Here is a 25,574-nt window from a genome sequence, read left to right as displayed (position 1 = left end):
AGTTGGTCTACTTGAAAAGGAGAAAATTACTTTCACGGCGTTTCAACGTGTTATCAACTAATTCATAAAATAGCACTTTAACATTCAATTAGCTCCACAACAGCTCATGTCTAAATTGCAGGACTGAAGAAGGTCTCTGCTTAAGGCGTTTCATTAGGTGAAATAGACGTGAGGCTAGAATCAGCCGCGAAAAAAAAAATGCATTGACGTTTGCATATTTTGAAAACGGTTCCTCAGCCAACTCCGAGGCGAAACAAAGGGGAGCGTCGAAATGGTTCATCAGACGGTGTAGACGGTGTTCATCAGACATGTGTATAGTGAAACGCCTGCAAGTTCAAGGATACATTATGGATGTGCATGGCGTCATTACTTCCAGACTTTGTCCGAGATAAATAATTAGTAAACAAACAAAATGTTTGATTAGCTACGCCGTAATTTCTCCAATGCGTCAGAAAAGCGCTATATGCGAAAACACAAGCCCTACTTTTTCTTTTCTTTGACTGCCTTTGTTTTTTCTTGTTGTCAGCGAAGGACCTAATGACGAGCACACTGACACTAGAATGCATGAATGAATGAATGAATTGAATGAATCAATGAACGAATGAGTGAGCGAATGAATCCATTAATAATTTAAGCATTCAAGGAAAGACAATTTTACACAAACTATACCAATAAAAATAACTCCGCGTATAGGTAATAAGTAGAGAAGTGCAAACAGTGATTTTTGAGACCGAAGTGAATACGAATCAAATAGTGCCAGGAGTGAATAGAATCGAATGTCGAATACTTTTCGAATAGCCTTCGCATAATGAATAGCCGTTCTCCCAATTAATATAAAACAATGTTCACGTCCCAGTATTCTTAACGTTAGCAAGTTTCTGTGATGACATAGTACATTATCCTGGGGTTAACAGCGCGAAACGTAGACCGGGACACGACACGAGAAGACGACACAACGAGCACTATTCTAGCGAAGTACATTAGGAAGCGTTGTTTATTAAAAGCACAAATGGTGCATTAGGAGCCAACAAGTAGCGTCTTCGCGTGCACAGGGTTGTTCAGAGAGTGCAAATTATTGTTGTACAGCCTGTAAAGTTTGGCTACTTAAGTGACATGGCCTTCTCCAAATACGCAAGTTCTCATATTTTATATCTATACTATACCGGCATGGGTGAAAATTTGCCGTACATTCTGCTCCAATTTAAGTATATTTGGGCACAGTGAACGATTTGAAAAATGCGAAAGCTATTCGAAAAATATTCGAACTTAGGAATAGTTCACGAATTCGAATACCAAATCGAATAGCACACTACTCGATTCGTTAATGGACAGTTTAGAATATTCGCACGTCCCTACTAATGCGTATGCCAAAGTGGTAGAAAAATGTTACGGTTTCTAAACGAGCTCCCACTATCCACAATCAATGCCGCCGGCAAGAAAAACGCAGTCTCACTCAACGTGGTGAATCGTCTCTTGAACCTGGTCCGGTGCATCATCTGTTCGATCAGCGCCGCAACCACGGGGGCAACGATGGCAGTGGTGGCAGCGTTGGAGAACAACATTGACAGCAGGGCGGTACCCGCCATGAACACAAACAGCAGGCTGCAACATGATTTCACCCACGTTTTCACGCACGCAAGGAAGCTGTAGGATCTGGATAACGCACTAAACAACCGCAGTCAAGAGATCCCTATTATAGAGTCTTAGCATGTCCAGTATTACAGTATACGCAAGCGGATTAGCGTGCAAGCGGAGGCGTAAACGTGAACCACCGGATACGTGGCGCAGGGCTCAACCAGGAAAAACACAGCTAATATTGCAGTAAGCAGGTATATCCTACCTCCCTGCTGCTGTTAATTTTCGAGAGTGGTGTAATCATGAGCACACGTGCCCTCTTAGATGTTGTTTATTGCAATAGCAGTTATATGGTTGCCCATGCGCATTTCTGCCGCTGTCATCGCCGTCGTCGTGAGGTTCCGTATGAAGTCCACGGGCGATAAAATCGTCGCCGTGCCCCGTATGCTGTATGTGCTAGCAAAAGCATATGATGGTGTACCGGCGATCGAGTCTCAATCTCGAGCGCGCAAGCGAGGAAAGCGGGGAGGAATCGCGCCGTTTTCCGTCGCGCGCAAAGCTCCGGCGGGAGGGTAGGGATGAGTGGCGCGTTGTGCTCCTGGAGGCCCGCGCTCCCCCGCGCGCCTGCCCGGGCCTCTGTATATTGAAAGTCATCTGCGACGGGGAGTCTGCCGCGCGCTGTGTTTTCGAGGCTTAGTTCGCGTTGCTTCGAGAGACAGCACGAAGGACAAATCACTCGCTGCTGCTGCCGCGCTTCCTCACTCCAGTGTTTCGATATCGAATTTGTGCGGTCATCGACTGAGATGTGTTCACTTTGCTTGTGCGCGTGTGACACCATGCCTATTAATTTAGCTATTATGCCTATGTTTACAAGTATATACGGGTGATAAAACTACCATCCTTGCTTCGTATAGCTGTCCACTAATTTGCTATCGCAATCGATGCTTCCCCTTTAGGGCAGAAAATACGACTTTTTTGCAGCAATAACAAACATGGAACACGACAACGTCTCTATAAGGCATTGTAGAGTTGAATGAAGCGTCGTAAGATCTCACTATACCAGCGTACATAAATTCCTGCATTACGCTGACGCCCTTGCGTAAACCAAAGTACTGGAGATACTCAGCTTTCTAATTCAATGCGTTCATGGGAAATTTAAGGAGGTCTAGCTTGTCCGTAAACTCCTTACCATTTACAAATTAATGGCTTTCCGGGTCCGCGGATATCAGGATTGATGGATGGATGCTATGAGCGTCACCTTTAAAATGGGACGGTGCGTTGCGCCACCAAGCGCTTGTTCTTACTTTGCCTAATCTCCTACCTATCTGAAGAAAAAAAAAGGAATTCCCAGCTTCAAACTTCCTGAACCACAATTGGCAACTTTTCTACGCTTTCGTTGTTTGTTGTCTCCCTACTTTTCTCCCACAAAACCTTTACTAGCAGCAGCAAAAATGATAGCGACATCTTGTGAGGTTTTGCCCGACAACAATAAGTTTAATTTTTGTGTGTGTGTGTGTGTGTGGTGCGTGAGTATACTCGCAGGACGAAAATCATAAGAGACCTGCATGTTAAAGGTTATGTCGCTACCGACACTTTACACTAGCATTTAAGCAGAATATGATAGTTCACTGCAGTATTAATTTTTGTGGCCCATGGTTAAACTGTCCGTGACAAGATGTCGCTACAAGGGTGATTGCTGCCGTAGACCTCTTATGTGACCGGGTATTCCAGAAAAGGTAATATTTGTGTAAAAGGTATATAAAGATATGTGTTCGCTCTCGAGCGCTACGCTTTTGCTCACCGGCAGCAAACGAACGAAGACGCTGAAAAAGACCAGCACTAGTGTTCGCGCAGTCGTTCCATTGCCTCACCTTCTACTTAGTTTACACGATAAACGGGAGAACAGTGCGGGTGAGCTACGCCACCTGGGAAAACTGGTGCCCATCACGTACAACATGCGCAGTGCGACACGTGTAGCGAGGCCGGTCCTCTCCAGCGCCAAGCCGAACACCATGGAGGAGAAGATGGTCGCTCCCACTTCCTGAAAAAGCCCATAGGGGTTGTAAGAGGACGTCTGGTAGTTCTGACGTCTGAATCGGAACTGCGTAGTTGATAGGCAGTGTATTTCATCTGGACAGTGCAACAGACGGGATAAAAGAGCAGCGTGTGTGCGTGTGCGTGTGTGTGTGTGTGTGCGTGTGCGCGTGCGCGTGCGTGTGTGTGTGTGTGTGTGTGTGTGTGTGTGTGTGTGTGTGTGTGTGTGTGTGTGCTAGCCTATTACCTGCTCTGAAGAGTATCTTTTAAAACTATTTGCGAAGCATTCTTAGAGTTAGAATATCATAGCTATGAGTATAAAGTATTGAATATAAGCAGCAAATCTAGTGTGGACACGAGTGAACGGTTTAAATGAATACATCATGCGGTGCTTAACGCTTCAATTAACAAATTTGCGCTGAATCTTGTACACCGGTTCGGCTCCTCGGCACCTGGCAAATAACCCTCTGAAAATTTCTCGGGACCATCATTCTTGTAAACTTTAAGGACTTAAGCGGTATTTGAACATTGCAGCACCAGGGAAATATTGAATTTGGGAGAACGTCGCGGGGCAGTTATGGGGGTTCGATCATAGCGGACGCTTCCGTTATGTGTATGCCTTCAATGGCTTGCGCCAATCAACTATACTTTTTTATCCTTGCCTTTCAGCATCGCGTTGACATTATATGGACATGCTTTCACATGACTAAGAAAGACCTGGGCTAAATATACACCTTAGAAATTTCCTTGCCCGTATTAAACGTAGCTATACCGAATCGTAATTCTTAACTACTTGATACTGTTGTAAGAGCACATGTTTGATAAACATAGCGAATTTTGTTGTAGCCTTCAGCTATGCTACGTCTCTTCGGCCTACTTTCGCATTCAACGTGGCCTTCTTACATCTGAGCAGAGCTAATCCAAGTCATTGAAGTTCGTGAACACCAACTCACGTTGAAGTACGCGCTGGCAGTTTCCTCGGCTGAGAGAATGCCGAGTAGCGGAAAGAGAACAAGAGGTAACAGTGACGTCACCGGAAGGGGAAGTACAGCAGTAACCCAGTATAGGGCCATCCAGAGCATGATGTAGGCGCAAATCACCGGCTGAAATGTGCAAGAAAGATAAAAATTGATTCAACACATTTGGGGAATGTACTGTGCAAGTATACATATATGCTTATATGCGCATAATACTTAAAAAATCGTAGATATGAAGGATGGTCGAGTGCCATGGTTGGCACATTTGGCGTGGAATAACCACATGCATAACTAAGTGCATCTCTCGGGCTGTCAGTTTTTCTTTTGTAAAAGATGGCCGTACAGGTCATCATCATCATCAGCCTATTTTAGGTATATATTGTACTAAGGCCTCTCCTACTACTGTCCCATTGCCCTTGTATTGCGCCACTTGATGCCAACCAATGCGTGTAATTCTTTTTTCTATTTTAAGCATACTACTTACTTCTCGGCCTTCCTCTACTGTACTTCCTTTCCCTTCGCACTTATTCTGTAGCTCTACTTAACCATCGGTTATCTGCCCCAGGCATAACATTATCAGCTGTCACAGCTAACGTATAGCCAACATCTGTCGAATTGTTCCATGAATTTTGTGTGGCTACACTAGGAGCGTCCGGCGTTATGTGCAAATTTAAATTTTCTCGTCTACCCTGCTCTTATTTCAGTGGCGTGATGCGTTCCTTTCGCATCGGTTGCGACATGGCCTAAGAGTGAGGCGTCCGGCACGCCATGCACCCACCTTGTTGCCTATATAGACCACGGGTACGAGGAAGGGTAGAGGGGTGGCCATGAGGACGTGGTCTGACCACTTGTCCAGTGCCTGGAGCCTCATTTGCAAGCCCGACGCCGCTCGGCATCCGGTCTGTCTGGAAAATGGCTCTTCTTCTACCTGTATTCACCAGTGCACGTGGCACGTGGTTACGGGCGCGAAGAAGGCGACGCTTATGGTGATTATCATAATGTACCCGCCGTGGTTGCTTAGTGGCTATGGTGTTGGGCTGCTAAGCACGAGATTGCGGGATATAAACCCGGCCATGGCGGGATTTTTCCTTCTCGTTGCTTCCTTAGTTCTTTCGTTTCTTCTTTCATATTTAACCATTGCATCTCTGCTTGCTTAAGGAGGTATGAGCCATTCCTGATGACGATATCTTATGCGTGACTGATATTTTGCGTCACTGGAATAGGCGCGGCTTTTTACGGGTATGCGCCATTGCAACAAGCCACTTAAGGCATTTTCCTTAAGACGAACGGAATGGCTTCACGAAGATTCTTTTCTTCACGAAGAGTTCGCTAGGTAAGGCTGGCTTAGTGACATAATGCTCCCTCCTAGCACATTCAACTTACTCCGTGGCTCGCATTGTCACGTGGCGCTTCCTTCTGAGCGCGGCGCGGATCTCCACTCGATGAAATCGAGCCCCCTTTGCAAAGACGGGGGCATCCTTTTCCCTAGAACTCGAACACTTGAATGTTCCCGCAAAAACATTTAATGACACAGACATCTTTGTAGTTAAATGTCTAGAAACATTTGACTTTCAAGAACATCAACGTACTTTTACGTGGTGCATCTCGTTCATCTTTTTTTTCCTTTTCAGCTACTACAAAGTACCATCTCTTAGCACGTGACACCACCGCGAGGCAGAGAAGAAGAAGATCGCGACCAGCTGCGGTGCCTGCGCTTGTCCTCAGCTCCTAAAGATTAAAAAAAAAAAAGCTAGGGGAAAGAAGGCCGGCGAGACACCCGATGTTCGTGGACAAGTTACAACTGTGGTCGAAGCACATCTTCCTCAGCGCTCCTCTCGTTCTGCTGCCCGTCGTGGTCGTTTTGGGCAACAAGGTAAACGCGCCTCCTAATCCGCGTACCTGCAGGACGAAGAAGATATTCTCTTAGGTTGCTTCGTTTTTCGAACATACGCAAACCAAATACAAGTTATCACGCAAAAAAAAAGGCAGGCATAAAGGTAATAATGTCACAGTACACTACAGTAGCGAATAGTTCCATCTGTACGATACGCGCACCGAGGGGTAAACTTGTTCTGTCGAGGTTTTGAAGTAAAAAAAAAAAAGCATGTTTAAAGCGCAGCGCTTGTGCGCGTTCCCTTTCTTGTCCTCGTCAAGTTTGGCGCTTAAAGATAGATGCTTCTTTCGGTTGGCAGAGAAAATCTTGTTCCTCCGAAATATACGATAGTATCGCAATCGCAATTTTTCCCAGTATCGCGATCCTGGGTGACTCACGCCAGCTACAACCTAGAGTCCTGTGGCACGTTGTCGCAAGCGTTAGCGTGCTTGCTTGATTACTCGTAGTTCTCGGGCTGGCTATCTGTGAGAGAGAGAGAGAGAAACCTTCATTGATCTCGGGATTGGTCTTGTGCACTGCGCACACCTGTTCAAAATGTTATGCTTTTTCGAACTAACACGCTCAGCGGTAAACTAATTTCTGAAACTTAAAGAAAACGTAGTCACAATTAGCCTTGGAAGAATGCGGTGTCATCAAGCCATTTTTTCGGCAATTACACACAGGAAATGCAGCTTTTAATAAACAAGCAGTTGTGCTCATCCGTGTACTACTGAGGAGGGATATTGTAGTATATACTCGAAGCAGTCGAGAACGTGACAGTCGAAATAAACAAAGGCGCGTATTCACAAAACAGTTATTATGCTGTACTTCTTCGCAAGATTGTTTTCATAGACGTGCAATTAGCGAACGCGGCTGGTCAATGTCAGAGATCACTTAAAAACAAAGCTTTTCCTGAACTGGGCATAATACCTGTACTCGTCAAACATTCCTACGTTGTCTGCACACCCCATTGTTGCTAATGCCTGTAGTTGCAACAGCGCGGAGGTCCTGGTAATTTATTTTCGTGGCGAGTCTTCTTGTGGCGTGACGCACTACTGGTTTAACGTTGGCCCGACACGGGCAGACAAAGTGCAATCTTCTCTTTCATCAGCCGGCTCAGTGCGCCTACGTCATGGCCTGGATGGCGTTCTACTGGATAACAGAGCTGCTTCCGCTTCCGGTGACGTCACTGATGCCTGTGGTTCTGTTTCCTCTCCTGGACATTCTCCCGGCCGAAGAGACAACTTACTTCTATTTCAACGTGAGTGTCTACCCGTCTGCAGTATTCAGCTTGAGTAACCGCGTCGCACGGGGCGAAAATTCCGAGAAAATGTTTGCGCGCGTCGTGTAACTTCTCAAGGCAGCTTTCAAATGTTCGCTCCTCGTTCAGTCAATATAGGAAAGTGGAGACTACGAGAAGAGAGTTTAGTCCTAATTAATTAACCAACTTCTCAAGTATTATAATTAGATGAAAAGTGTCAATGAGAAAATTGTAGAGCGATATATATATATATATATATATATATATATTCTTTTGTCCCAGTGATCCGACAAAACCAGGAGAGAGTAGAGAGTCCGACTATCGTTGCAACGCATGCGATACTTTCTGCCGGAAAAGATAGACAAGAATACGAGTGCTTAGATTAAACAGAAAATAATACTAGATATCAGCATACACTACTGCAAACTATTGCCGTCAACTTTCAAGCATTTCTTCGGCAAAATACCTCAGCTCGTTCTTGGTCAAGGCACTTGTGAGCCTCTCATACAAGAGCACACACGGCAGCCATTCGGTTCACCGAAGCACACAGTTCAGGCGCTAGCTCATGATAGCCTAACTGCCAGCTGTATATTTCTCACTTGTCCATGCACTGTATTTCAATAAATGTGAAACATTGTGTAGCATCCTTGTGTCGCCTAATGCAAGGTTATCGCGCCGAAAAGCAAATAAGTGAACGTGCCGTGCTCGCTCGATGCAGGACTTGTGCAGCGTGATATTCGGCTCCCTTCTGGTCATGCTCGGCGTGAAGGAAACGGGCTTGGCCAAGCGCATCGCTCTGCGCATACTCTACTTCGTTGGAACGCGCAGCTCCAGGTATACAGCATTCATTCATTGCAGGCATTGAAGTACCGAATGTGACCGCAACGTTAGAAGCGCAAAGTGAGATAGGTTATGTTGGCGCAGAGTCAGTGAATACAAGCAAAGCGTCAGCTTTTCATGTACATACGAAGTGAGAAGGAGCAATAAGCCATTATTGTATACCTTGGCTATACCGGGTAAGATAAGCAGGGGAGCCGACTGATCTCATAACTGTTTTCTTCTAGAGGGGCGAGGGGAGCCGTTTCGCGACTCGATCCACAGATGGCGAAACTCGAAGTTACTCCCCGCCAGGCGTTATATTAGGCGCGCTTCTTTCGTTGCTGTGTCACCTGCTGCAGTCGCCGCGTCCATAGGGTTTCCTACAATAATTACTAGAGAGAACTCTTGTGGCGCTGCAATCGTTGAGCCATCATGGGAACGAGAGGAAGTACATGGATTTTTCCGCTCGTCGGGCTTGTAAATCCAGACGTTCTTGTGGAATTCGTTTATCACGCTTTGTATGCCTTCATTGTCGTAAATTTCAGAGCCCGCTATACTTTTCTAAGTGCAGAAGAGGTTGCGAACACGCACAATCGCTACTAATTGCAACGGTTCAGATTGTCCAGGTGGCCAAATCGAAATACCCCAACATTTCAAGGCACTGGCTTATACCCCTGTCACACGGACGTGGCTAAAGTCCTTTTAACTCCCTTCAACCAAGGACGTCTTTATCTCGAGGGAGATGTGCGCCGTGTCACACGGCAGTCCTTTAGCAAAGGAAGTTTAAGGAAGTTCCTAGCAAAAGGAGATGGGAAGATATCCCTTGCTGACTGAAGGGAGATCTTGTTCCCAGCGTGCTTGAATTTCGAGTGAGGAAATCACCCTCATTTTTATGAATTTCACTTTTACCAGCAATTATAACTGTTTTTATTACATACAATATAGTATTTGAGCACTGACAAAGATATTTGAGTTCAGCAGCTACATTCGACTCTCGAACCGGGCGTTCTCGGAATGGCTGCTGCGTCTGCCCTGACTGCGCCATTTTTTGTTGTTTTGGTCAACGCGATTTTGTAAAAAAAGAAAGGAAACCAAAACTTTCTAGCATTATATAACGTGTTTCTTTCATGACTGCGTACGAGGTGAGCAGCGCCTGATGGGCCCCCAGCGGCAGCTTTCGAAAGCTCACTCATAGGCCGTGTGACACGGAGCTAACTCCTTTGAGGTGAAACTCCCTTGCGGTCCTTTAAGGGAAGGAAGCTTGAAGGAGATCCGAGTTGCCCGTGTGACACGGGTATTAGCCGCGATAGGTTCACGAGGGCGTTATATGTGGCTCGTCATTGCTTTATTTAGGGACCTTAGTCATTGCATGCGTCCGTGGCGTGATGGTTTCAATATCGGGCGTCTGTGCTAGAGGTCCTGTGTTCGAATCCTTCCGTAGGACAATTTTAATAATGTATACATAATTAATTATATTGTATAGCTTAAAATGAGTTTACAAAGTCACGAAGCCGTTTCAAGCCAAAGGACAAAGCTTAGGCAAGTCCATGTACTTTCCATAATTCCCATTCTGGATCAACCACTCCCATTGCAGCTCCAGTAGACACTAGCGCAGGAGTTTCCTCTAGTAATTATTGTAGGAAACCCTATGGCCGCGTCCGCCCTGTCTGCGGACGCGGCCATCAGACCTGGTCTATCAGTGTGCATAAACATTTCTCGATTGCGTCGGATCACGCTGTCGATGCTCACGCGTTGACGTTCGCTTGACGCAATGGTGCTTGGTAAATATTCTAGCTCCACTAATGCTAAATACATTTGAATGCGTTTCCTGCAAAAGCTGGCTATACATTTCAATCTGCGAAGACTATGCCTATGAAGCTCTCGCTGTCTCCTCCCCGCAGCCTGTTCACGTTATTAGTAGCCAACATATGAATCATCCGGGACATCTATGCTCTTGCAAGATTTTCCGCATGTAAATTATGCCGCAATGATTGCTTAAAAGATGCATGGTTGGTTAACGTCACAGCGAACAGCAGTTAAAAGAGTAAAAAAATGGGACTACAAAAGCGATATGACCGGAAACTACACCGTCATCTATATTTTATCTCCCAGCTACGTGACTATATTGGCTATATGGTTACGAACATAGGGGTATCTCTTAGGAACATGCCTGCTCTACTCATTAAACAACCTTTGGATCATATGTGGCGCGAAGAGGAAACGTTTTCTTTACCTTTCAATAGCCGCACCGTTATCAGAAAACGAGACAGGTCAAGTCTTTGTTTATCCATTAACGATCTAAAACCATTACGTGCGCGACAAGAAATCACTCTTGAACTCAACGAAACACGGAAAAACCAACGTGCCCTTCTCAAGACAAATAAAACAACTGAACCGACACAGCGTACATCGACGACTGCGTAGCATGACAACTACTCGAGGAAGCAATTGTTTCAAGATTGCAACACTTATCGAACAATCGAGCTGTCATTTTCCTGCGTTTGCGCATCGTCTGCTACGCGCTGTTAGATACGGACCCTTTTCCTGGTATCACTCGAGTTCACCAGGCCACATCGAATAGCTGTCACACCCCGTTAAGGTGCGCAGAAGCGCGCCTAACACGTTCCTGGACCTGTCAGACACGTTGGCGACCGCCACTTCGTGCGCCGCACGTGGAGCTATTGTCCCACTGCTTGACTGTTTCCGAAAGTGCAACGGGAGCCTAGCATGGTTCCAGGTAGTTGATCTTGGTCCCGAGCAAAGCTGTTTTGCAGCTCTGAAAGGTCGTTCGAAGAACACCCCCCTCTGCCGATTGTGATGGCACTTGCAAACCACGAGGCAACGCCGGTGGCAAGTCACCCTTCATACAGTGGAGCCCTTGGAGCAACCCCCTTCCGCCGATTGTGACGGCAGTTGCACGGGCGCCTACCATTGGAGGAAAATGACGACACCTGAGCAGGCTCGACGATTGGCTGAAAATTACGTGAACCCGAGAGGCCGAAAGGGTTAAACTCGAGAGACAAGGAGCAGAGATGAGCATTCCTTCATTCATCTTTTTCGGGCTTCTTGCCACGGGCCGCAGCGTCCGATTTCCTGCCGGACATCAATTACTTTATGACTGTTAATCAGTTCATATTATTACTGTAAATATTGTGAATAAACCTCCAGTTTTCATCTCAAAATTCTTCTCAACGTCCGCCAACTGCCTCACTCAACGGCAAGATCCAATAACTGGTGGACAGCGGTGGGATTGTCATCCAGATCCAATAGCGGCCCCCTTTCGGCCCGCGTAGGAGCCGCTTCTCAAGCTGGTTCTTCATTGCTAATTTTGACGGTACATGGGGCGCTGTATTCTTGCTAGTAATGTGTAAAAGAGGAGAGAAGCCCTAGTGAAGGCATGTTGGGGAGAGGGCGCGCAGCGGAGGCAGAGGGCATATGGCAGTGTGCTGCGCACGCGCTGAGGGCCAGTGGGAACCGAGCAAGCGCATTGGCAAGCGTCAGACTCGGCTCTGCTGTATATCTTACTGCGTTCCCTGGCCACATACAACACAACAGAACGAAGCAGATCAAATGATCCTCCGAAACAGGAAGTGAATTGGCAAAGCTTATCGGTTGTAAGCGCTCTTGCGCTGTTGGCCGACTGCGCTCGCTATAATAATGTGACCAACATCGGGTTTGGCTGCTATTTGGCCTTAAAAGCAATTCTAGCCTCTTGAATTTGTTAACGTTGTTTCACCAGTAGTTATTGCTAACACACCCCTACGCATATTTCCAGTTATGCCACTTACATTACACAAAGTTCCCTAAGCCTGATAAAAGGCCTCGAGATAAGTGCATTCGCTTGTGCCCGTATGCAAGCGCGCCAGCCACCGAGTTGCACGCAGCTATGCTGAAGATAATATTCTTGTCCCTATATGCACGCAGGCTCCTGTTCGTGTTCATGGTGGCGTGCGCCTCGCTGTCCATGTGGTTGCCCAACACGGCCGTCACGACCCTCGTGGCTCCCGTGGCGATGGCGATCATCGACCAGATGAAAGTCACCACTAAGATCAGGAGGAGGTCGAGTGAGTACCGATTGTCGAATAGGCTTCATCCAAACATTCACTTTAGTCGGGGACAGGTCAAGAACGCATGCAGTGGAAATTACTGTCCCTCGAAGGGAACGTGCATGCAGGCGCCATCAAATCATCCTTGCCCATCCGTGCCTCCCACCTTGGCCTTCCCTAATATGTTTCATTTCCCCCGACTTCCTTCGCCCTGGTGGGGGCAGTTTCTGGTGCGTCAGGTGTCAGGCTGCATTCCTCGTCACCGCACGTCGCAGATCGGGGCTGCTCGTACGTACGGTGCGCCCCACAGCCTCCTCGTCAGCCATGTTTACGTGAAGGCGATAGAATAGTGTGTCGCCTTTCTTTAGCGCATCATGGTGCTAAGTAAATAAATAAGCCGGCACGTGTTTCCGGCGATTTGCGTTCCGTGGGTGGGGGAGGTCGGGAGCACGCGGAGGTCGCCGACTCTCAGTGCGTTGCACCCGCGTTCAGCTGGTCCGCGCGGGACGACTTACCACGTCTCGAATTATACTCTCCTGTCGCGTCAATGCTATGCGCCTTCCAAGCGCAATACCGCAGCTTACATGATTACCATGCGCTAGATGTGTGATGGGATGCGCCACTTGTCGCATTCATGTAAACGCCGCTATTGTTGCTGAAGAGCTAAGACTTCTTCGTATACAGGGTGCCTCTTTTTTTACCTGCACCAAATTTGTATAATTAGAAAAACATAAATAACAGTAACGTTATGTTTACCATTAGAGTGCACGGACTGGATGGCTCTAGCTACAAAGCGATTGCCGCACTTGCGTGCATAATTAGCGAAGTTACGCTAATTAATTTTCTAATTATCAACAATAGGTGGCTACAGGAAAAGAGCGCTTTGAGGCCCGTCCTCGACACTACCTATCCCAACGATCAAATTTTGAATAGCGGAGTTCATGTGGGAGCTACGTGAACAATTAGTTTCCCTTGGAAGGCATGAATTTCGGTTGCAAATAAAGTTATTATTATTATTATTATTATTATTATTATTATTATTATTATTATTATTATTATTATTATTATTATTACACTCGCCCACAAAATATTGCGGGGTGCGCGAGCACGTAGCGAAGCGACCCTCCTCCCCTTCTAGCGGTGAACCCCTGGGCCGGTATTTTGTAGCGATGCTTTTGCGATTCTATGCTTTTTCAGGCTTTTCGCGCTTGGCCAGTGGTCACAGCGACGGTCTACCCATATTATCAACTGGATCAGGCGGCCGTGTGTGGTGGATGATAAGAATAGCATAGAATAAGGCATAAGGCATCGCTACAAAATAGCGGCCCTGGTGTCGCGACCGACACCTGCGCGCATGCGCGTCCCTCCAAGACTGCAAGCGTGCATGTTTCCGCGCTTCCTCCTTGCGCGCCGGCGATATTCGAATGTAGTCGCCAGGTGCCCCTCTTGCGATAGGCGCCGTGGCGGCTTCGACGGGCAGAACTTCGTTTATGCAACCGAAATGAATTGTTCATTTTCGCCTTGCCCGTCTCCTTCTATAGATTGCGTTTTCGGCCACGCTCTCTTGCGGGAGAACGCCCCGTTCGTAAATAGAAAGAAACAACGAAGATTGGCCATGAAAAGGTGCAGCGCAGAAAAAATAAAAATAAAGACTTGTTACGTTCGCCACCAGGCCGACCCTATGCGTCAGCGCTCGTGACTCGTCAAAAAGCGGCCGCAGTGGCGCGCGCAAGTTCACGCTGCTAAACACGCTGCTAAACACGCTTCACACGCCCGTCGAAGCCGCCACAGCGCATATCACAAATGGGCCACCTCGCGGCTACATTCAGATATCGCCGGCGCGCAAGGAGGAAGCGCGGAAACGTGCACGCTTGCAATCTCGGAGGGACGCGCATGCGCGCAGGTGTCGGTCTCGACACCAGAGGTTAACCGCTAGAAGGGGAGGAGGGTCGCTTCGCCACGCGTTCGCGCACCCCGCAATATGGGCGAGTGTACTTGTCATTGACCGGTCACCTTCGTTAAGAGTACGTATAGACGCAAACATTGGTGGCAACTGCTTCTGGGTACAGTTGTGGCATAAGGACACCGCTCTGCGTGTGTGTGTGTGTGTGTGTGTGTGTGTGAGTGTGTGTGAGAGAGAGTGCGTGTGTGTGTTTCCAATAATGACCCTCAACTTGGCACGTTCAATGTTTTGCTAGGTCATGCCAAAATATACTAGCTCTCGCTAACTTGTCAAGCTGTGATTGTTGAAAGGTCAACCATGGTCAGGATAGTGCAACTATACAATTTAAATTGTTTTATCTTTTTTTATATTAGCTCTCCGTCAGTAATCCGAGCTGCTATTTGTAATAGAAACGCTGTCAAGAAACAAGGGGAAAGAAGACGGCTTTGGATCGTTTCATGTCGCAGATGAGGCGTCCTCCTCCTGCTCGCGAGATAGACGCAACGGTTTGCATAGATATGCTTTGCAAGGCATGCAATGGGGCAAGGCATGGCATTGCTAAATTGTATTTATTTATTTATTTATTTATTTATTCATTTATTTATTTGAAGTTTCAGTCACTCAGCGCTCGGGTTCCGTACAGTCGGTCGTCTACAGGAAGGCTTTGGACGCTATTCGTGTCAGTCTGTCCGGGTAAGTGGTCGGACTGTTCAAGTTTATAAGTCATTGGGGTGAGCCAGTTCACGGCTAATCACGAGCTTTTTGTTTTTATCATTGTCCATTATTATTTTCGCAATGCTGCTTACGCCAGGAGGGGTCGTCGCGGGGTGGGTAACAATTGATGAATGCATATGCACGTCAGTCTTTCAGAGAGCAGCACAAAAAAGCGCACAGAAATGTGATTGGCGGCCGGTCAGCAGCTGAAATTACTATACGTAATGCCGTCGCCAGAAACTTTTCTCCGGGAGGGGGGGGGGGGGGGGTGCTTGCTCGGTGTGGCTCGGTGTGGCCCCTACCCCTCGCCCCGTCCCTTGTGTCAACTGCATGCAGCAACTCATTCGACACCTCTATCATTCGCTGAAAGAAAGAATACCTAATTACGTCATTTTTTTTTTCAATGCAAGCGGCACTAATCAAAGACAACGTCGACCTCTGTCAGCATAACCTTTGAACGTTGCGCATAGTTCAATTCGGCATTGTTAAGTTGTCCTTTAATGATTTGAAATGGTTGTGTAATGACGAATGTATTATTAATGATTAATAAGTAAAATTTATGCAGTAAATTGCCCTGCAATTTCTACTGAACAAAGGGCTCGGAAGTAAAGAATATGAATTTGCCGTTAGTGCTTTACGAAACTGCTACCCGCTATCTGTGGAGCCAATAAGGAATACGTTCTGTGGTAAATAGGGCATACTTCAGGACGTAGTAGATACCGTACCCATAGGAAAGGCAATTTATTTCACGGGAAGTTGGTGTCACAGTAATCCGCAGTGCCATAGGTACCTGTACATATCACACGTCTCGCATGTTCGCTTCGTCCGCGTCGTCCTCGCAAGCGGAACCGACGAATTCAACTCCGGCAACACCGCATACTCCTCGTCGTCGCTCGATTCGACGTCCAAGAAGTTTCTCGATGCATTTTTTTGCAGCGCAACAAACTCTGCGGCGATATGCGAGCAGTTCACTAGACAGCCGAGTTCGCGTGTAGAACGTCCCTAATGCGTCCGCCCTGACGCTTTGCGCACATTTGTGACCACGAAAAAATTCCGGCACATGCCAGGCTCTCTCTCGGTTGTTGCAATCTGATCTGGAAACGCTCTCGTGATCGCTATATCAGCGGCTACAGTTTGCAGCAAACACAGTGAGGTGCCAGACTTCCAGGAAAAAAAAAAAAAAAGACGTCACAATGTTGACAATCTGGCGATGCCAAACCGCACGCTGCTATGCTGAATATTTTGCACGTTAGTTCCACTTGCGTTCGTTATAATGGGCGCAACGAACGCCGCAGTTGCAAAAAGAAAATTGGGGCACTCGGCTGCAGCCGCGAAATTAGCAGCCTGTGAAACCCGCTCGGATAAAAATACATTCGCGCGCATACAGCGTCTATAAGGGTTTAACGGAACATTTCGAGGTTTCGACATTTCGCACTGGATCTACCGGCCAGCTGAACGTTGTTCGGCAAGCCGTGGAGCTTGCCAAACCACGTTTAGCAAGCCTGGCCGACGCGGCCGTTTCGAAGTTCTTATGGTTAGCCGTTGCAGAATGCTTTCGATGAATTGCTCGTGGATAATGCCACGCGTCACGAGAAGAACTGGCCATACTGCATGTCTTAGGTAGCAACTCGGAAGTCCAGCGAAGTTTCATCTTTTACCGCAAGAAGCGGTGCTTCTGAATGTCTCCCGCAGGCTTTCATTGCAAGAAAGCTCTATACGTCGTCGCCCGAGCCAGCCACACGCGATCTCGATGGGTGGGAACTGGCACCTTGAAACAATCGAAACAACACCATGACTTGCAGGATTTTGCGAAAATAAACAACTCAAAGGTGCACGTACGTCACGCGTTTTACGCGTCTCAGCGCTATTGCAGCATGCCTAAGGACTCAGACGCGGATCGCACGAAGAATTTGCACCATTTCGTTCTTAGTTTGCTCGAGGGAGGACGCGCCTTGAGACCACAAACGTTCATGACGTTTCTGGTCATGAATGTCGTGACGTTCAGAAGCGCACGAACGCATCAACGTGCTCCCATACTCCCAAATGCACCTTCGCCGATCGACCCTGATTACGTGGAATTCCCAAAGTGAACTTAGGAACCAAAAAAGAAATATGTTAAAGAAAGAACATTCGTAAAGCTGGGAAGGTTCGGAAGATTACCGAGCCTACGATGTCCGCCGCTGTAAGAACGAGCGCCGTAGTCGACGACAGACCTGTACGCAACAATAGCAATGGCGCGAATTTCCGTGCTTGTAACAAAAGAAAGCGCAAGTCGATTCTCGATTCACATAACTCAAGCGGGCGTCGCCGCTGCCGATGTGAGGAGGAAATTCCTTTGAAATTCGTATACGATAGGAGACAGGGCTCTTAGAATGTAATGACTCCCAGCTGCGTCGGTCAGGCCGCCGCAGCTAAGCGATGAAACCCGCTGTCGCTTGAGGATGACAGGTGCTTACTTGTTGCCGACATGCTGTGATAGGCGATCACTTTTGCTTTTGACGCTTGATTCCCTCGTGGTTCTCTTCACGCTCCATAGGTTGCCGGACGAGGTGATTGTTCAGCTGCAGATGGAAATGCTCTTGTCCACGGCATACTCGGCGAGCATCGGAGGATTCGGCACGCTCACGGGCACCTTCCCCAACCTCATCCTCAAGGAACTGTACGAGCAGTTGAGTACAAGCACAGGGTGACTGTACAAGCAATGGCCCCAGCTATACGCGGAGGACGTGATGTCGATATTAAGACCGCCTACTTCAGGAGGCCTCATCGAGCTTCAACTGCCTTTGGACCGCTGTATTAGACAAACAGTTTACCGTTGTCCCCTTAAAGAAAAGTTAATCATCAGTTCGTTCTGGCAGTACTAATGCATGGGGCAGAAACTCGGAGGTTAAGACAGAAACTTAATGCTACGGACCGCCCGAAGAGCGATGTAACAAAAAAATGACAGACGTGACGTTAACAGAAGGGAAGAAGCGATGTAGTTGAGAAAGCATACAGGGTTAGCTAACATTCTGTAGCGGAGATTAAAAGGAAAATGCGGAATTGAGCGCGCGCCACGTAATACCTAGGACAGATGAACGCCGGTCAAATAAATTCGCGGGATGCGAGCCAAGAGGACTGACAGGGCTGTTGGGGACGACCGAGCACTAGACGTTGGAGTGAAATTAGCAAACTTGCGGGAATTTGCATGACCATGGTTATCTGTCAACGTAAAACAAGCAAGAGAAAAACTGGACCGCTGTTGTCACTGTTGTCGTTAGCTGGGTTCCAACCGAGAAGTCATCCTCCACAAGTGCACGGCACTTCCTGTTAAGCGAAGTCGCTTTTCACCTTTTCTGTCCTTGTTCGCAAAATAGTTCTAAAGGGTCACATTCAAGGCATCGTTACAAAATATGAAATCGACTCTTAAACAAGCAAACCTCAAGAACCGTAAAATGTGAACCGTAAGCATTGATGTGTGACATATCGCTCATTATGAAGAGGTAGATGGAATATGATATTGGCCAGATGCGCGTTCTAGTTTAGATTAGATCATGCACTATACGCAATTTAACAGGTAGCAAATCTACTGCAGAGTACCAGAATCATCACACACGCCTCCAGAACTAGTCACAACAAACATATATCATATAATAGGAATTGGTTGTTTATTATCATATGTGCAATAGTAAAGGAAGGAAAGTATCGAAGACCGCACTGAAGCTGTCTAACGCAATCTTCTTGAACCTGAACGGGTTCGGGGACTAAAGGAGAAGGACAGAGGATAGTGAAGGGTGGGAAACTATTTACATGAATGTACGATAAGCAGCTTGGTCAGGTTCTATCCGTGAGGAAACATTTCTTGACTGCGCGAATAAACGATCACAGAGAAAGCACACAAGGACAGGCGCACATTTGCAACTAATCTTTTTTCCACAAGGACCCCATATAAGTACATCCCAGAAATACACCACTGCGATTGCGCGCGCGCAGAAACATAAGCATAAAAAAAACTTTCTGTTCATGCAATACACAACCTAACTACGCTCATCAGTAAAGCTTATCTCACTGTTGCGCAGACAAAGTGAGCTGTCGCTGATACAATCATCTCCCTTCTTTCTTACAGTATACGCCTCGCGATACTTTCTTGCTCGGCTATCTTGGCTCCAACACAAAATCTTCACTTCTTTCAGAATCTGCTGACAAGGGCACGCCAAGCAGTGCGCACGGCGGTGCCCACTCGCTTTATTCCTAATTGACAATTCACGCTCACGCATGCATAAAATACAGGAAAGCTTTGAGAAGGAGCTTGTAAGGTTAGAAGAAGCTGGTTTCCCGCACTCAGTCATTTTCGCAGTAGCGGAGGCAGTGCTTCATAAGATTAAAACGGAAAATTGTATTAGCGAAACTTCAGGGGCACGCAAAGATAAATAACTTGAAGTTGTGGCTTCTCTTCGCAGGACTTCCCACAAATTAAAGAAGGTTGCGAAACGATGTGGAGTTCAGGTGGCGTTTTCGGCTCCTGGGAAGTTTGCTGGAATATGCTTGCGGAATAAACACACCAACTCCTACGTAGATCACAGTGTAGGGGTAGCCTATCGGATTCCTTTATCGTGTGTTAAAGTCTACGTAGGCTAAACTAGAAGGTGCGTGAATGTATGCTTGCGTGAGCGGGAATTGTCAATTAGGAATAAACGGAGTGGGCACCCCCCTGCCCACTGCTTGGCGTGTCCGTCTAAGCCGATCCTGAAAGAAGTGAAGATTTCGTGTCGGAGCCAAGATAGCCGAGCAATAAAGTTACGCGAGGCCTATCATGTAAAAAAGGAGGGGGATAACTGTATGAGCGACAGCTCAATTTGTCTGCACAACAGTGAGATGAGGTTTGCTGATGAGCGTATAGTTAGGTTGTGTATTGCATGAACAGACAGTTTTTTTGTGTGTGATTGTTTCTACGTGCGCAGGCGCAGTGGCGCATTTATGGGATGCACTTATATGCGGTCTTTGTGGAATAAAGATTAGTTGCAAATGTGCGCCTGTCCTTGTATGCTCTATCTGGGATCGTTTATTCGCGCAGTTAAAAAAATGTTTACTAATGTGCACCCACTCGTCCTACAACAAGTTTTGCTAAACTACACGTATTCGTGACCAGTACGTTCGCTCGAGAGTGTCAAACATTTCAAGTTATCATAATGCACCATAGCGCTGAAATATTATCACATTATCATCCATCAAACATCCATCAAACATACTTTCTGCAACATATTTCCTCTGTTGTGGCCTGTTTAGAAGATTTCCCGACGCTCCGCCCATTACGGAATCATCCTGGATGGTTGCCAACATGCCCGCCATGGTCATCTGCCTCATGCTTGCCTGGTGCTGCAGTAACCGGCGCCTAAAAAGCATCAGGTTCGTTGAAAATTACGCTCCTACCAATGAAGGCTTGACTTTTCCCTGTGTTGTTTTTGTGCAGTTTACTCAAAAAGCGATTGCGGGAGACGTATGCGTAGAACATCTTGTTTGTTCCTATCTATCTATCTATCTATCTATCTATCTATCTATCTATCTATCTATCTATCTATCTATCTATCTATCTATCTATCTATCTATCTATCTATCTATCTATCTATCTATCTATCTATCTGTCTATCTGTCTGTCTGTCTGTCTGTCTGTCTGTCTGTCTGTCTGTCTGTCTGTCTGTCTGTCTGTCTTGTCTGTCTTGTCTGTCTTGTCTGTCTGTCTGTCTGTCTGTGAAGTGGACACACCCAATCGCTTGTGTGTCAACTTGAGTGTCCCTGTTCTCGACTGCGCTTAAACATTCCGAAGTATCTCTACAGTGCGATGCTTGACAAATTCATTCGTTTTCTACAATGCGCGTCACGCAGGTAGGTAACAAAAAAGATGAACACTTTTATAACGAAATAAAAGATACTCTTGAAGTATGGCAGCGGCCTTGCTACTACTGATGTAATCTCTGCTGTCAGTCGCTGAGATCAGCGACATGTAAAGTTCAAGGCGAATGCGTGTTGTCACCACGATATAGTACTACTGTTAGTCTATCAGCTCGCACGCATTTCATTTTGCGACACAGCTTCTAGCTGCGTATAGTATAATCAGCATTTTATTTCGTCACATAATACAATGCAAGGATGTTTTTTGCAAATAGTGGTTGAATATTAGTGGGAGAATTTAACTGAGGAGTGATTTCCTCATCAGGCAAGTTCTTGAATGTCCCGGGGGAGTTTTTAACCATGTCCTGCATTTACCTCGGTTTCTTGATTATTAAGGCTCTGTTCGCGCTAATATTGACGCCTTAAGGAGTCTCGATCACTAATATATCACTTATTAACGCGACAGCGTTAAGGAGCACGTGTCGCAGAAAAGCCGATGTCGTCGGCGTGGGCTTTTTTTGACCATGAGCGAAAAATCCCGGAAGCCAATTCATAAATAAAAACTTGCAAGACGGGCTGGGTGGGAATCGAACCAGGGTCTCCGGAGTGTGAGACGGAGAAGCTACCACTAAGCCATGAGTTCGATGGTTCAAAGCGAGACTAGTGCCAAAGCCTCTAGTGAATGCGGTGTTGCCTTAGAAACGTGCCATAGAAAGTTGTACTGCGCTGTTTATCGGTAATTATGAGCATGCAAATTACAGAACTCGCAGTTAAATGAGTAGCGAAGTACGTTTCCGCTACATTTCTTCTGCGCTTGGCGCACTCGCAGAGCCATCTTGGGGCAAACACAGAAAACCTCCTCCTCGCAGTGTACGGCGCTGCCCCGACAGGTGCCGCGCCACTCGCCCGCTTCTCCCCTTCCGTTATGGTGGCTAGCCACCATACTTCCGTCTCGCCACCATACTTTCGAGACGGAAGCCACCATACTTCCGTCTCGTTTGAGCGCATTGATGCCGTGCAGGGACCGGTGCGAGGATTCCAGCGAGCGTCACTCAAACCCTCGTGTTTAGGAGATGCGGCTCCTCATTCCGCTCACAGCGCGATTCCTAGGTGCAGCGTCTCATGCAGGAGGCCTCGGACGTGATCGCTGCGCCGTAACGCGTCTGGTGGGAAAGCGACCCCTGCGATGCTTGCCGTGCTGCTGGCGAGGAGTCATGCGTCTGCGTGGTACCATGAATACTTTGTTTAGCGCAAAACAACAGACACAAGAAAGACGACAGGACAAGGCGCGGCGTGGTGCTGCCAAGCGAGATAGAGGACAATCCCATCGAGGCGTCAGCCCCATGATCGCGTCCGCCTTCATGGCGCGTCGCGGCCCGGCTGTCCGTGCCGATCACGACGTTTGGCTCGCGTAAATCGTTTCTACCTCCGAGACACCGAGTTCTTTGGTTCGTTCCGCTTGCTCAGGCGCACGTTTCGTTGCCGCGCTGAACACTGCGTTGCTCGGCGCTCACCGCTTGATTGGTGAATGAATAGTCTGTGCGAACGGGGTGCGATAACGCTATCGCGTTCCACTCTTGAAGGGGATGCTTAAGCGTCCTCCAGTTTTGTGCCTTTAGTGTCATTTTAACTTATAATTTCAACAACACCGTTGAACGGTTAGTTTTCTCGTACACATTTTTTGTCGTTGTCTATTGATTCAAGTGTCCGTAGTTACAGCAAACAGTCAGTAGCCACTCGATTTCCCATATTCTGGACAACGTGCACATCTTCAAATCAATTAGTGGCTTGCGTTGAAGCAGTGAAGGTGTTGAAAGAATATTAGCTGCATGTCGCAGGCCAGCGCACATTCTGCTGGCACTCTATCCGGTCGTACTATGTCACGCTCACTATGAAGCTACAACGGGCAACCGCTTTAGCACGCGTCAACTCGTTCCAGCCCATACTGAACGCCATATTACATACGTTAATCCGCGTTGGCAGACTAGCTTTTTCTGTTGTTCCACTTCGGCCTTCGTATTGTGCTGGTGTTAAACAACACCGACAATAAGCACCGCATTGCTTTTCTTTATTTTCTCCCTAGTCGTGATCAACAGGCAGAGTTGCAAGTGGCTGAAGATAAAGCCCACCGAGAAATTGAGCGCCGATCTAAAGAGCTGGGGGCGATCACGTGAGTGACTTGTGAAGAGACGGCCTTACTCATTGCGCTTATTTTATGTCCCCTTTCGTCGAGGACTCAGCTTCTTTTTTAGGCTCCTGGAACCCATACATTGAAGGGAAGAAGCTAAGCATAATAAAAAGCAGAAAAGCAAGCATGAAATACCCTCGCACGTCCCTGTTTAATCGGTTCTGTACGCGATGTGGCGATTTCATGTTTTATTTCTATATGGCTTGCGTGCGCTTTTGAATTTTCTAGATACTCTATCACGCAGATCGTAAGGACAAAAAAAAAAAAAGGAAAACAATGCCACAGCAACTGAGAAGAGAGGAAGCTTTTAAAACGGGTAAATCGCTGTTCAAGTTTAGCTTGAGAGAAGAAGCGTTCGAACGACACAGGCCAATATTACTGAATCCGTAGGCGCGTCGCGTATAGCCGCCAACCTCTGAAAAACATTTTCTTGTTTACGGACTTTACCGGGAGCAGAATTATGGCGACGCTTACAGAGTTACGTTAGTTACAAAACTAAAAAAAGAAACATGTTTACTCATTTGAAAACACCAGTTTAAATACATATTTAGCCGTACAGCGAATCTCACGATGCTTACAAAGTTACTTCAGTTGGCACGCAATGCCTTCTTCGAGCACCTTCGAAAGCCTTCTCTATACGGGACGATTGTGCAGTTTTGTGATTTACATTTTGTGCAAACGCACCTGGCACTGTCTGCAAGACGGGCAGAAAGCGCGTCTCTTCCCTGCGCAGGACACAGGAGGTCCTGGTGCAGGTAGTGCTATTCTGCCTCTTTATGGTATGGCTCTATCTGGCAAGTGGATACTCCTCCAGGGACCCCTCGTCTTCGCACGCCGGGTCAGTATGTATCTCTAGTAGCACTGAGCGACCGATTATTTATAAGAGTTAAATATTGATGGGGAAGGAGGGAAGCTTTGGGTTGGCGAGAGTGAGCTTTAATTGCGACAAGGGGACCTACCTTCCCCAGGGTCTTGACCGAGACGACGTTGGCGTTGACTCCTTGGCGTTCGCTCCAGGACCTGAAGGAGTGAACGAGAAAGTTTAGATGGCAAAACCAGAGATGAACTGCTGTGTGGTAACCTGGCTACTCACCGTTAGGGTAAGGGGCAGCAAAATGAGAGGGGAAAAAATGAAGACGATAATGACAATAATGTCATGAAAATAGATGCGCATGGATGAAAACAAAACGAAAGAAAAAACGAATGCTGGAAGCACTTATATTACAGTCGAGTAATTGCCTTCTTGTCTCTCATAACGACGGCAATAGCCTCTATTGCATGAAACGGGCAGTTAATTTCGTCCACGCAGACCCAAGCGAAGACTTTCACAATGTGGCTGCTTGTCGATTCGTGGCAAAGAATCAGTAATTTGATTTGAATATATCAGAAATAAGTAAATGATGTGGGCACGCACAAAGAACGTGAGCAATAGACTCGGGCTCAGTGCACGTCTCGCAGATCTGGAAGATCCACAGAGAGAGAGAGAGAAGAGGGAGAGAGAAGACAGGAAAGGCAGGCAGGTTAACCAGACGTCCGGTTTGCTACCCTGCTCTGTGGCAAGGGTGCATGGGTTTGGGGGAAGTTCCCCAGGAGTCCTGTAAGCTCACAATATGCTGAGCAAAGTTCTCGCGAAGAGTTTGAATGAGAAAACGAAACGATATATCTCCGCGCTGAGGCTTCTATTGTTCGCCCCGCGGTCGATAGTATCGAGCGCCCATTACTCGTATTTATTATGCGACTTGTCTGGCCGAAGTGAAAGATGCTAAAGCTGGCTCTGAACAGAGCCACAAATGCAAACTAGATATTGGCTTCCGCGCAATTCTGAACGTTCGTTCGGCAAGATTGTTAACTTCTCAGTGGAAGAAATGAAGGAGGAGGTTGAATATTTATTCGTCTTCTTTTTAAAGCATGCTACACCGAATCGCCCCACCACTGACGTAATTTTCTGAACTTACGGATATCACGACATCTTCGTTGATTTAGGCGCTCTTTGCTAGGAAAAAAATGCAAATTCTGCCATGCTGAGTGCTTTGCGCGTCATTAAGAGCCACGCAATCACATCGTGACATGTATCGCTGAATTAACCACTGTCGGGTATCGCCGAGGGCAGCGACATTGGACGAAGCCGCTTCGGCAATTGAAATTTCGTTTTTACGTTGTATCATGGTTTTCCAAGCCTCAGCAGGTCTCTTACTTCCTACCTGAAGCGTGACCTATGAAACCAGCCAAGTATTTCATCCTAGTGCCCCTCTAAAGATGTTTTGTTTTTCTACGAAA

The 25,574-nt window shown here is 47.0% G+C and overlaps 1 protein-coding gene and 1 long non-coding RNA gene across 2 annotated transcripts; both read left to right on the top strand.

Moving 5' to 3' along the window:
• Nucleotides 1-6,062: 6,062 nt before the first annotated feature.
• Nucleotides 6,063-12,766, top strand: LOC126542963 (Na(+)/citrate cotransporter-like). Its single transcript, XM_072286850.1, has 5 exons — nucleotides 6,063-6,459; nucleotides 7,571-7,720; nucleotides 8,439-8,554; nucleotides 12,464-12,603; nucleotides 12,714-12,766. Exons 1-5 carry the CDS (start codon nucleotides 6,367-6,369, stop codon nucleotides 12,764-12,766), a joined length of 552 nt encoding a protein of 183 aa, XP_072142951.1. The 5' UTR covers nucleotides 6,063-6,366.
• A 2,165-nt stretch (nucleotides 12,767-14,931) lies between these two features.
• On the top strand, nucleotides 14,932-23,900 carry LOC129387638 (uncharacterized). Its single transcript, XR_011893023.1, has 4 exons — nucleotides 14,932-15,220; nucleotides 17,778-17,909; nucleotides 20,507-20,626; nucleotides 23,193-23,900. It is a non-coding gene; the product is annotated as an uncharacterized lncRNA (long non-coding RNA).
• The last annotated feature ends 1,674 nt before the right edge of the window (nucleotides 23,901-25,574 follow it).

The sequence above is a fragment of the Dermacentor andersoni genome, chromosome 3 (genome assembly GCF_023375885.2).
Source record: "Dermacentor andersoni chromosome 3, qqDerAnde1_hic_scaffold, whole genome shotgun sequence".
Lineage (NCBI taxonomy): Eukaryota > Metazoa > Arthropoda > Arachnida > Ixodida > Ixodidae > Dermacentor > Dermacentor andersoni.
Note: the sequence above shows the minus strand (reverse complement) of the source record. Positions and strands in the feature narration are given on the sequence as shown.

Coding starts and splice junctions, on each gene's coding strand:
- LOC126542963 (XM_072286850.1), top strand. CDS start 6,367: ATGTTCGTGGACAAGTTACAACTGTGGTCGAAGCACATCTTCCTCAGC. Junction 6,460..7,570: donor TGGTCGTTTTGGGCAACAAG/GTAAACGCGCCT, acceptor CTCTTTCATCAG/CCGGCTCAGTGCGCCTACGT. Junction 8,555..12,463: donor GTTGGAACGCGCAGCTCCAG/GTATACAGCATT, acceptor ATATGCACGCAG/GCTCCTGTTCGTGTTCATGG.